Here is a 12,397-nt window from a genome sequence, read left to right as displayed (position 1 = left end):
TGGATCTATCTATCGATACATCTAACTATACAGTTCATCTATACATCCATCTATAAATCTATCTATACATCTATCTATGCATCTATGCATTCAAGAGATACTGTACATCTATCTATCTAGACAACTATGTATACATATATCTACTGTATGCATACATCTATCTGTCTGTCTGTCTGCCTGCCTGTGTGAGGATAGACACGCTGTGTCTATACATCTATCTATACATATATGCATATATCTTTCCAGACCTCTATCTATCTATCTATCTATCTATCTATCTATCTATCTATCTATCTATCTATCTATCTATCTATCTATCTATCTATCTATCTATCTATCTATCTATCTATCTATCTATCTATCTATCTATCTATCTATCTATCTATCTATCTATCTATCTATCTATCTATCTATCTATCTATCTATCTAGACATACATATATACATCTATCTGTACATACATCTATATACATGTATATATACATCTATACATACAGATAAAAATCTCTGTCTGTACAAGGTAGTCAGAGAAATTAATACTCAAGTAAATCTTACTTCCATATAATAGAGAAAATCCTTTTTTTCCCATGACATGTATAATCTGTTCCCATATTCATTTCTTCCCCTTTTCAAAAAGTTCTCTTCACTTTGTCGACCTCACAACAAGCAAAATTCCAATGTACTCACTCAATTTGCAGATCCAGGAGACCAAAATCCACAGCGCCACCAAGTACGGAACCGAAACATGGCTCCACTTCCAAGACACGATCGGCAGTGTCGTGATGGGCTCACCTCCGTGACCCTCACCGTGACCGTCGCCGTGACCTTCCCCAGTCTCATCGTGACCAGATTCCGCCACATCGTGCGGACTGGAGGTGACCTCATGATCATCGTGTTCAGACCGATTCATGCCGGGGAAACTCAAAACTTGAGTAACCATTAAAATCACGCACAATAAAAGTGCTACCCGCCACATAGTTGCAATGCCGTTTGAACCTCAAGAAAAAAATTGAAGTAGATGCGCAGTCACTTTTTTCTCTTTTGTGTCTCCTGTTTGCTTTCACGCGTACATCCACATCCTTATCTGTCCTGAGTACCACACTGGGACTCTGCGGATCACCAGTCAGTCAAGGCTACACCGTTTTTTTTATACAGCAGGTGAGGCTCAGCCCATCTTCATGCTTGTCTGTCTCCTCCTACTTTCTTCCTGGCTCAGCTAGTTTGTCAACTGTATTTCACTCACGGATGGTTTATATGCCTCTTTTACCTCATGTTAAACTTGTAAAGTTGACTGTATAACTTCAAAGGCTATTTTAAATTGGACTTTGAATTACATGTATGAATTCCTTTGTTTCAGGGCTGGGGAATGGTTACTAATTTTAATTGCATGAAATGTTTTGGCTGTCACGCAGGTGGAGTGTCACCCCACCTCCGGGTGGGGATCCTTACCTAACCTAGGCCTAGTGGGGCGTAGGTGTCCTGCATCTGTCAGGGAGCTGGGGATGTGGTTGGGGGTCCAGGTGGGTGGGCGTTGGTGCGTCTCCTACTCACTTCCCTGAGGGCCGACTAATGGGGTCACGGATGGTCCGTTAGACCGCCCTAACCTAATTGGCTGGGTCGGTGGTGGGAACCTGGGGTGGCCCCCGTGCAGCATTTCCACTTTTCTGTAGGACTATCATACGTCTGAGTAGGTCCACGCATAACTGGGTGCACTTAGATAGAGAGATTGTCAGTGCCAGGATTAGCGATCAGGTAGCCTAGAATAGGAAGTCAACATACCCATACTTACATGCAGAGGTGGGTAGTAACGCGTTACATTTACTCCGTTACATTTACTTGGGTAATTTTTTGAGAAATATGTACTTCTAATAGTAGTTTTACAAATCCATACTTTTTACTTTTACTTGAGTAGATATCTGAAGAAAAAAGGCTACTCTTACTCCACTACTTTTGGGCTACACTAGTCGTTACAGATTAGATTTTTACTTTTTTTCTTGCCAAAGACATCAACAATGGTGCTACCAGTTTTACCAGTGAGACGTCTTAACAATAATCACATGACTCCACTATACCAATCAGACTCAAGCTTGCTGTTCGATGATCACGCCGGCCTGTTCAATCACATGGAGACTTTAAAGCACCGTAAAAATTGTTTGCATTGACACAGAGCGCCAACGTCAACATGACTCGAAAGTGCGGATTTTAATCTCTCTCCCAGTTTTTATTTGGCACCGATTGACCAGAGAAAACCGGAGATATGATCCTTTTAGTTTTATAACGGGAAATAAGTTTTCTCCACTAGAGGGCACTCACGCTCTTTGGCCGAATAATGCTTCATTACTGTATTTTTTTTTCTCTCTCCAGAATTCAATGATTTTTTTTTTTTGTATTTCTTTTGCTTAAAATGGTTATTTAATAGGTTATAATACAGTATAATAATAGCAGTTCATATAGATAACTTTTTGCTGAGAAAAAAATATCATTGTTTAAAAAAAATCAAACAGCTTAAGCAGGTACTCACAATGTTACTCATTCCTGGAATATTCTGACAAAATACTTTTTTACTTGTACTTGAGTCCATTTTTGGCTGACTACTTTTACTTGATTATTATTATTTTGAAGGAAAGCTACTCTTGAGTAAAATTTTTGGCTACTCTACCCACCTGCTACCATGTGATTTACGTCATACTGTGTTCCCCACCTCACATTGCTGAATTGTGCACGCATCACCCCGCTTAATCATGTCTCGTTTTGACTAGCATCCCCTCCTCTTTCTCCTCAGTTATCAGGCCCCCACATGGTGTCCACGGGTAAACATAATTAGCTAGCAATAGCACCTCTACTGTATGTTCATAGGTAGCATGGGCATGTTACAGTTTATGCCTTGTTGTTGTTTGTTCTTCTCCTCTTCTGTCTGCTTCCTTCCTTTTCTGTCCCCCTCATACGCCCTTTCCTACTCATTGCTTTCTCCTAAAAAACAAAACATATTGAACAACCACAATGGGAGTATATCAAACTCCCATGCGCTTTATAATCCAGTGGTCTTATTTGTATTTTTATTTGAGTGAATAGGTAACACTTTGTTTGACAGTGGCGTCATAAGAATGTCATAAGACGGTCATAATTATGACATGACACTATCGTGGGCATTCCTGAATGCTAATGACAGGTGTCATTAGGTGTCATCAGGCAAATTATGTCACTCCATTTATATCCAGCCCGGACCTTTTACATCCATTCAAAAGTGAGATAATTTGCCAGATGACACGAAATAACAACTGCTATTAGCATTCATTAACGCTCATGACAGTGTCATGTCTTAATTATGATTGTCTAATGACAGTCTTATGGCGCCACTGTCAAATGAAGTGTTACCAAACACCATAACTAGCAATTAATGAAACAACTGGAACAGTAACTAAAGAAATAATGAGCACAGAACATGAATTTTGATTGTTATTACATCTGTAGCGCTGCGATGCATGCTAGGAGGCATGTTGGAAGACAACAGTGTTGACAGCACGTGGCAACAGAGGTTGACTGTCTCCCCCAAGGGAGCAGTGATGGCCAAATAAGGCTTCTTGAAGCTTTGCAGCCAATTGGTTCAAAGCTTCATGGTGGTTCATTTGGTCTTAAGACAGTCTTATGATGCCGCTGTCAAATAAAGTGTTACCGGTTAATACCTTTTGGTGTAAATATCCCATAATACAGTTAGGACAGCTGCTGCTTATAGTCCAATGCGGCTTATTTCTGAACAAAAGTTGTTTACGTGTCAGATTTGGTGGATGGCAGCTCATAGTCAGGTGGGCCTTATAGTCCGAAAATCAGGGCCGGCCCAGCCAATACGCAGACTATGCAGCTGCTTAGGGCCCCTGACAACTAGCGGGCCCCCAATCTGGCAATTTTAAAATTTATATTCTACTTTGTTTACTACAGTTTGCTTTATTTGACTTTTGTGAGTTTTGATACTTGATTACAAGCTTAAAAAAATACAAGTTCTTCCTTAACTTCTTTCTGAATAATATACAAAATATGGACGTATGGGTTGGATTGCATGTATGGGTTTCACAGTAAACTGTGACGAAATGGTGGGCCAAAAATTATGGGCCTCTTTGCATTATTTTGCTTAGGGCCCCCAAATGGCCTGGGCGGCCCTGCCGAAAATTACAGTAGATTAATCACATTGTAATACACACAACTCAGTAATTAATTCAACAATCGAATTACGCACGCAAACACCTATTGATGACGATAGACGTCCAACCTATTTGAACTGGGAGAGGCTGGCGACGCTCGTGTTGAATGTGTATTTTTTATGGCGGGGAAATAGTTTCTCATTTTAATCGCATGAGAATAAATTAGTTTAATCGGATTTTAGTATACACAATTAAGTAATTAATCCAAAAGTAGCATTAAGCAAGCTTTTATTTGACATTTACTGCCATTGTCGTGAAACATGAAATTAACGCGCAGTTGAAATAATTAACCGTATTAATCAATAAGGAAGTAAACTCAAGAGTTAATTTACCCAGTCATAGTATTAGAATCCATCGTCGACATGAGTCTTTTTATGATAAATTGTGTGTGTCATTTGGCCTCATTTTTTACAGGTAGTTAAATATACTTTAAACGTTTAACAGCTTCCTTAACAATTTATAAAAATGTATTTGTTTCCTTCCACGAACTAGAAATTAGCTTTCACGACTACTTAAAGCAGAAATGTGAAGTAATTTCATAACATGCCAAATAGGGTCACAATTAAAGTAATTAAACATTGTCCAACAAATGAAGCATGAAAAAATAATTTATATGTTATATATTTGACAAAATAATCACGTTTCCGAAGTTCGAGCCTGAAAGGGGACGAACCCGGAAGTGATACGTCACACCGAGAACAGCGATGGCAGCGCTCCATACGGCCACCATACAAAGGCCTTCAAACAATGATTCAAACAGCGATATAAGCGATAGATCGAGCGCAAGGGAGGAGATCCAAGTTTTTGAAGAGTTGGAGGAAGAAGAGGAGGTTGGAATTTTATGTTGGACCTAACATGTATTAGCCAGACGCTAATCAGGATGCAAACAATGTGCCTAGACTACCTGACATGGAATGGAGACAAGACCCATCGAGATTACAAGATTGGTAAGATATAGGCTGTTATTATTTTCATGATTTGAAGATGCAGGCATTTGCACATAATTTTATGTTTTTGTCTATCTGATGACATTGTTTAAAAAAATTATAATCAGACTGCATGTTCATTTTGGCAGATCCTGCAGCTCTCGTGCATATAAAATAATAATATAAAAACATTGGGGGGAAAGAAGGAGATGAGTCATTGATGGCTTTCTCCACTTTACTGTGGCAACAATAAGAAAACAAAATAATAGCAGACTGCCGCCACATTCGACCGCGAAGTTTTGCTTCTCGCTCATCTCCGCCTCGCCTCGTACTACCAGCTACTACTACTTCCTAGCTGGGGCTATCGGCAGGAAGTGGCGTCTAATGGCGTGAGGAAATGTAGTTTTTTCACACAAGCGAACAGATTACAAAGCACCACTTCAGTGTTGTCCCGAGACTACATTTCCCATGATTCACTGCGGGACTTGAGCTGTCAACGGTCACATTTGACAGCAATCTGCCGCGGTCCTCCTCGCCAGCTGTTTGCTCGCCATTCACGCTCGTTTGCACTTGATTTGGTCTGATACACTCCCGATTTTTCGGTGAGGTCTTTTGTGTTTATTCGTTATTGGATCGTTTTTGTTCACCACTGTAAATAAGAGCACTGAAGCAAGAAGGGGTAAGTCGCCATTTCTGTTCAATCCTTTTTCTCCTGTTTTTTTTAGCGTAAGAAGCTAGGTTAGTGGCTGTCTTTTCTTCGTTCTTTTTCATGATCAGGGTTTAGTTAGTGGGTGGGGTTCAAGTGTAGATTCCTTTTTTTTTGTTGTTTTGGCCTGGGCTTACCCTGAAGCCGGGCTTCATCTACATTTTGTACATATTCATTTTCAAGTTTGATTGTTGTGTAAATTTTGTGCCACTTGTGAAATTGTGTGGCTCGTTTTATGTTACGCCCTTCGCGAGCCGTCCTTGGGACGTAACCCTAGCGAACACAACAACAACTATGCCACGACTATTGCCACGAGGTGGCTTTCGGCTAACGTCGCTAGCTTCTACTGTACATTCCACAACAATTGGCAGCTCTGCTTTGACAAAGTCATCAGTCATCTATCCAAAAATCACACTTACTTTTTGGCACATCTTTGATCATAAACAGACCGGTTAAGGAAGCGGGCATCTTCGAAGTGTTTGCAGCAGAGAACACTACTCGATGATGGCGTGAAATTCATTCGCTTCGTGCGAACGAAAGATGTCCATTTACGTGCCTTGCTATCCTTTGGCCACTCATACAACTTTTTGTTTGAGTGAGAACAAAACATCGCCACACACCGCCGTGGCATCTTACCGAAAAGCAATGCAACAAACAATACTGTTCTATGGCGGACTTCCCTCGCACTTCCCGGTATGACGTAATTTCCGAAGATTGCCGAAGAAAAGCATTTTCGTTGTCAAGGGCGTTGCTATGGGTTAAACAAAGAATCTGGAAGGGTTGCGTTAAAAAAAATAACGAAAATATGCTTATAAATGTTTAGCCATTGATATTATTCAAAAACATGGTTGGCCAACCTTACTTCACATTACAGCTTTAAAATCTGTCTTCAACTTCGAGCGATCTTTGCATTTTTTTTTTGTTACTATTTTTAATATCTCATAAAATAAAAGAAACGCACAATAGCACCATAAAAGTATTGCGTTTTTTATCAATACTTAAATGTTTCCTGGTGGAACTCACGTGTAGTAATTTCGCCAAAGATAACGTCACCTGATGAAATACCATCATATAAACTTTACAACTATTTACATCCGATTTTCCTGGCAAACTATTTTTTTGATTCATAACTTCCGAGTCAACTCAGTGCGAGATAAGTAACGGAGAGTTGAAAAAGTGATTAATACACAAAACTGAACTGAAAGACATCCACGCATGCAGACACCAGCACTCTCAATTCCATGCTGGTGTTCTCTTTCATCCCACTGGCTCTGTTGACAGTTTATGAGTCAACTAAATGTTAACCTGTCCTAAGACACGCTAAGAAAATGTCTCTCTGAGGTCAGAGGTAATCAGGTGGTTGTCTTAACTTTTCAGGCAGGGATTTAAATCACCGCTTTCATAAAATTTTTATAGCATTTCTTTGGACAACGATACAATATTTGCAGAAATTGCAGTTTTAAGTTATTCGTTTTCAATTCAATGCGATATTATGCCCACATTTAACTCATTCACTGCCATTGATGGCGATGGATTTGACAGATTAATTTATTGTGAGCTCATTTTTTGGCAAGGATCATGTTTCAGTGCCACTGGCGATGATTGATGTCCAAACCATTTTGATTGGCAGTTTTAGAGTCCATAGAGTAACCTTAAAATTAGATTAATCGCAAATTTGTTAGCCAGATTAATCTATGAAATTGATCGATTACTTGCAATATTTTTTGATGCATTAAGCTATTATTATTTCCATGCCAAGGATCATGTATCAGTGCCATTAGCGGTGATAGACGTCCAATCCATTTTGACTGGTAGTGTCAGAATTAGGGCTGTCAAACGATTAAAATTTTTAATTGAGTTAATTACAGTTTAAAATTTAATTAGTCGTAATTAATCGCAATTAATTGCAATTCAAACCATCTATAAAATATGCCATATTTTTCTGTAAATTATTGTTGGAATGGAAAGATATGACACAAGATGGATATATATATTCAACATACGGTACATAAGGACTGTATTTGTTTATTATAACAATAAATCAACAAGATGGCATTAACATTACTAACATTCTGTTAAAGCGATCCATGGATAGAAAGACTTGTAGTTCTTAAAAGAAAAATGTTAGTACAAGTTATAGAAATTTTATATTAAAACCCCTCTTAATGTTTTCGTTTTGATAAAATTTGTAAAATTTTCAATCAAAAAATAAACTAGTAGCCCGGCATTGTTGATGTCAATAATTACTTACACAATGCTCATGGGTGCTGAAGCCTATAAAATCAGTCGCAGCCAAGCGCCAGCAGAGGGCGGCAAAACTCTATAAAACACAACAAGTGAGCGTTTCACTGTACCGTCATTTAAATCTGTCTGAGCAGGGAATCTGCGTTAATTGCGTCAAATATTTTAACGTGATTAATTTAAAGAATTAATTAACGCCCGTTAACGCGATAATTTTGACAGCCCTAGTCAGAATGCGTGGATTAATCAGAAAATTTGATTAATTGCAAATTTGTTAGCCGGCTGAATCTATGAAATTGATCACTGACTTGCAAAATCTTATAACAGATTAATCGATCATTAATTATTTTTCTGCCAATGATCATGTATCAGCGCCACTGGCAGTGGTAGACGTCCAATCCATTTTGATTGGCATCGTTAGAGTCCAAAGATTAACCGCAAAATTAGATTAATCGCAAATGTGTGAGCCAGATTAATCTATGAAATTGATCGATTGCTTGCAAAATTATTTGGTAGTTTAATCAACCATTAATTTATTCTCAGCCAATGATCATGTATCACGGCCAATGGCGGTGATAGACTTCCAATCCATTTTGACTGGTAGAGCTAGAATGCATAGATTAATCACCAAAATTAGATTAATCGCAAATGTGTTTGCCAGATTAAGCTATGAAATTGATCGATTGCAAATTGTTTAATGACAATAAAGGTGTTCTATTCTATTCTATTCTATTTGATAGATTAATCAAGCATTAATTCATTCTCAGCCAATGATCTTTTATCCGTGCCATAGAGGTCCAATCCATTTTGACTGGTGGTGTTTGAATGCATAGTGTAAAATAAGCTTATCTGTATGACACTTATTACGCCAGTTGTTCAAGTATGCTCTCCCATAACTACTCCCAAACGATGACGCGAATGATAGATAAACACTGTAACAATGCACACTCACGCGTAGTGACTAATGTAACCACATTTTGTGCGAGTGTGTGTGTTCAAAACAAAGTTACTATCTTCACTTAGAGGTACGCTGCAAATCACAAACTGCCGTCACAATGAGGCCTTGCAACTGATGTAATGCATGACTGTGTTGTGTAACCATAACAACGGCTCCCTAATAAAAAGACGGCAGAATGAGGAGCTCTGAGAGAGACTTCGGTGAGACTCCGATTTGGCACGTTGCGCTCTCGCCGACCGTCTGGTAAAATCTCACTCTCTGTCACCTGTCTCAGTCATTCACATCCTCTCTAGGGTCACTTTTAGGTCTGAGCCTAGTTTAGACCCAACACATAGATTAATCACAAAATTAGATTAATTGCAGATTTGTTGGCCGGATGAATCTATGATCAATTATTTGCACAATTATTTGACAGATTAATCTCACGTTAATTCTCTGCCAAGAATCATGTATCGGCGCCATTGGCGATGATAAACGTCCAAACCATTTTGATTGGCAGCCTTAGAGCCTATGGATTAACCACAAAATTAAATTAATCGCAAATTCGTTAGCCAGATAAATCTATGAAATTGATTGATTACTTGCACTATTATGTGACAGAATCATCTATCGTTAATTCATTCTCTGCCAATGATCATGTATCAGTGCCATTGGCTGTGATAAACGTCCAATTCATTTTGACTGGTAGCATTAGAATGCATAGATTAATCCCAAAATTAGATTAATTGCAGATTTGTTGGCCGGATGAATATGATCGATTATTTGCAAAATTATTTGACAGATTAATCTCATATTAAGTAATTCTCTGCCTAGGATCATGTATCAGTGCCATTGGCGATGATAGACGTCCAAACCATTTTGATTGGCGGCCTTAGAGCCCATAGATTAACCACAAAATTAAATTAATCGCAAATTTGTTAGCCAGATTAAACTATGAAATTGATTGATTACTTGCTATGTTATTTGGCAGATTATCATTGATTCATCCTCTTCCAAGGATCATGTATCAGTGCCATTGGCGGTGATAGACGTCCAACCATTTTGACTGGTAGCATTAGAATGCATAGATTAATCGCAAAATTAGATTCATCGCAAATTTAATAGAGCAAATAATGTATCACATTAGGGATTATTTTAGTAGTCGATTAATTACTGAACTAGCTATTTCGAAATAATTGAATAATGGGATAAGAAAAAATAGAATACCTGAGCTGAGCCTCAAATGGTATAAAAAAAAATAATAAGTACAACAAAAGAACAACTGGCTAATTTACATGGCTAAAGTCCGCTATCTTAAATGCTATAAAATGCAAAATGCTTTTTTTTTATGTGTGCAATGCTCTTAATAAATTGGTTCAAACACATATTCCCACAAAATATGGCTAAATATAGCCATAAATTAAATTACGAATTAAAAAAAAAACATTAGCTCGAACAAAAACTTAGCTTATGTTGGTTAACAGGGAGCAGCTGGATTGCGCCATGTGAAATGAGTTTTATCATATTCACTGTTGCCACTAGAGGGCAGTGTAGCCACCCAAATCAATAAAACTAAATGCAAACACTTTCAAAATAAACCAGTACAACGCCACTTTAATTTAACAAATACTCGAAGCGGCAAAATTTAATTTGAATCTTTTTTCTAATCGAATTACTCGAGCTAATCGATTAATCGTTGCAGCACTAATCACATTCATTGATTAATTTCTAAATTGTTTTACAGATTACAGATCATTAACTCATTCCCTGCCACTAATCATATCATCATTGGATATATATTGCTTCCAGTGGCAGCCGATGAGTTAAATAGAACCGTAACTCACCAATTTCATGGCGATACGATATCGATTTTTTGAAAGATATGAGATTTACCGATACTATAAAGTCTTCCTTCCACTCATCCATTTTTATTCAAGCGGCTTTGATGGAATTAATACGATACAATATAATTTCTTTCCACAAAGTATGCACATGATTTGATTTCAATTCAACCGGCCTTTGATCGATTCATTACGATAATATGTAAACATTTAACTTGGGGAGAAAATCATCAGTTTAATGACAAAACCAAATATGATATCAATTCTTTGGGCAACGATACGACATTTGTTGGTATTACAAAGTCCCATAGGATTAGTTTTCGATTCAAGGGTGTTCGATCAGTTTAATTTTATATTATGTATGCATTTAACTAGTCGTGTTAATCCCAATTTGCTGACGATACAATTTCTTTCAACAATGACGATACGATACAATGTCGTTTCTTTCGACAACAATACAATGTTTGCTGACATTACTAAGGCTTCCACGATTCCCTTCAAGGTTTTTCGATCATTTTGCGTCCATACTATGTACAGTGGTATGAAAGAGTATCTTGAACCTTTTGGAATTTCTCACATTTCTGCATAAAATCACCATCAAATGTGATCTGATCTTTGTCAAAATCACACAGATGAAAATACAGTGTCTGTGTTAACTAAAACCACCCCAACATTTATAGGTTTTCATATTTTAATGAGGACAGCATGCAAACAGTGACAGAAGGGGGACAAATGAGTAAGTGAACCCTCTGCCTAAGGAGACTGAAAGAGTAAGGGGGACAAATGAGTAAGTGAACCCTCTGCCTAAGGAGACTGAAAGAGCAATTGAAACCAATTTTTACCAAACATTTTAGGTCAGGTTTGTGCCCAATTGCTGATGAATGGTTTAAAGCTGCCCTGCCCACTATAAAACACACACCTGGTAAGAAATGTCTTGAAGCATTGTCTGATGTGCATCACGGCTCGGTCAAAAGAGCTGTCTGAAGACCTGCGATCAAGGATTGTATATTTGTACAAAGCTGGGAAAGGATACAAAAACATATCTAAAAGTCTGGGTGTTCATCAATCAACAGTCAGAGAAGTTGTCTACAAATGGAGAGAGTTTGGCACTGTTGCTTCTCTCCCAAGGAATGGCTCTCCACCAAATGTGATCCCAAGAGTTCAGCGCAAAATACTCAGAGGTAAAAAAGAACACGAGATTGTCTGCTCAAGACTTACAGAAATCATTGGCACAATCCAATATCTCTGTGCACACATCAACTATATCTAAAACTATGGCCAAGGATGGTGTTCATGGGGGGACTCCACGGAAGAAGCCACTGCTGTCTTTAAAAAACAATGTTGCACACTCCACAGATGTTTTGGCGAAATATTTTGTGGACTGATGAAACCAAAGTTGAATTGTTTGGGAGTAACACACTACGTCGTGTGGAGGAAAAATGGAACAGCATACCAACATCAACACCTCATCCCTACCGTGAAGCATGGTGGAGGAAGCATCATGATTTGGGGCTGTTTTGCTACCTCAGGGCCTGGACAACTTGCATTCAT

General features: G+C 38.2%; 2 protein-coding genes across 2 annotated transcripts in view; one reads left to right on the top strand and one right to left on the bottom strand.

Annotated features, from left to right (window-relative positions):
* The window catches only part of LOC130910508 (sodium/hydrogen exchanger 3-like), a 22,483-nt gene extending 21,345 nt beyond the window's left edge, over positions 1-1,138 (bottom strand). Inside the window, exon 1 of the mRNA XM_057827884.1 lies at positions 687-1,138. Coding sequence (XP_057683867.1) covers positions 687-975 — 289 coding nt within the window. The 5' untranslated portion in view covers positions 976-1,138. The remainder of the gene's footprint in view (positions 1-686) is intronic.
* The window catches only part of lipea (lipase, hormone-sensitive a), a 26,554-nt gene continuing 14,983 nt past the window's right edge, over positions 827-12,397 (top strand). The window contains exon 1 of the mRNA XM_057827885.1: positions 827-1,157. The gene's annotated coding sequence lies outside the window, so the exon portion shown is untranslated. The remainder of the gene's footprint in view (positions 1,158-12,397) is intronic.

This window comes from Corythoichthys intestinalis, chromosome 22 (assembly GCF_030265065.1).
Source record: "Corythoichthys intestinalis isolate RoL2023-P3 chromosome 22, ASM3026506v1, whole genome shotgun sequence".
In the NCBI taxonomy this organism is placed as follows: domain Eukaryota; kingdom Metazoa; phylum Chordata; class Actinopteri; order Syngnathiformes; family Syngnathidae; genus Corythoichthys; species Corythoichthys intestinalis.
This window is presented reverse-complemented; position numbering and strand designations above follow the sequence as displayed.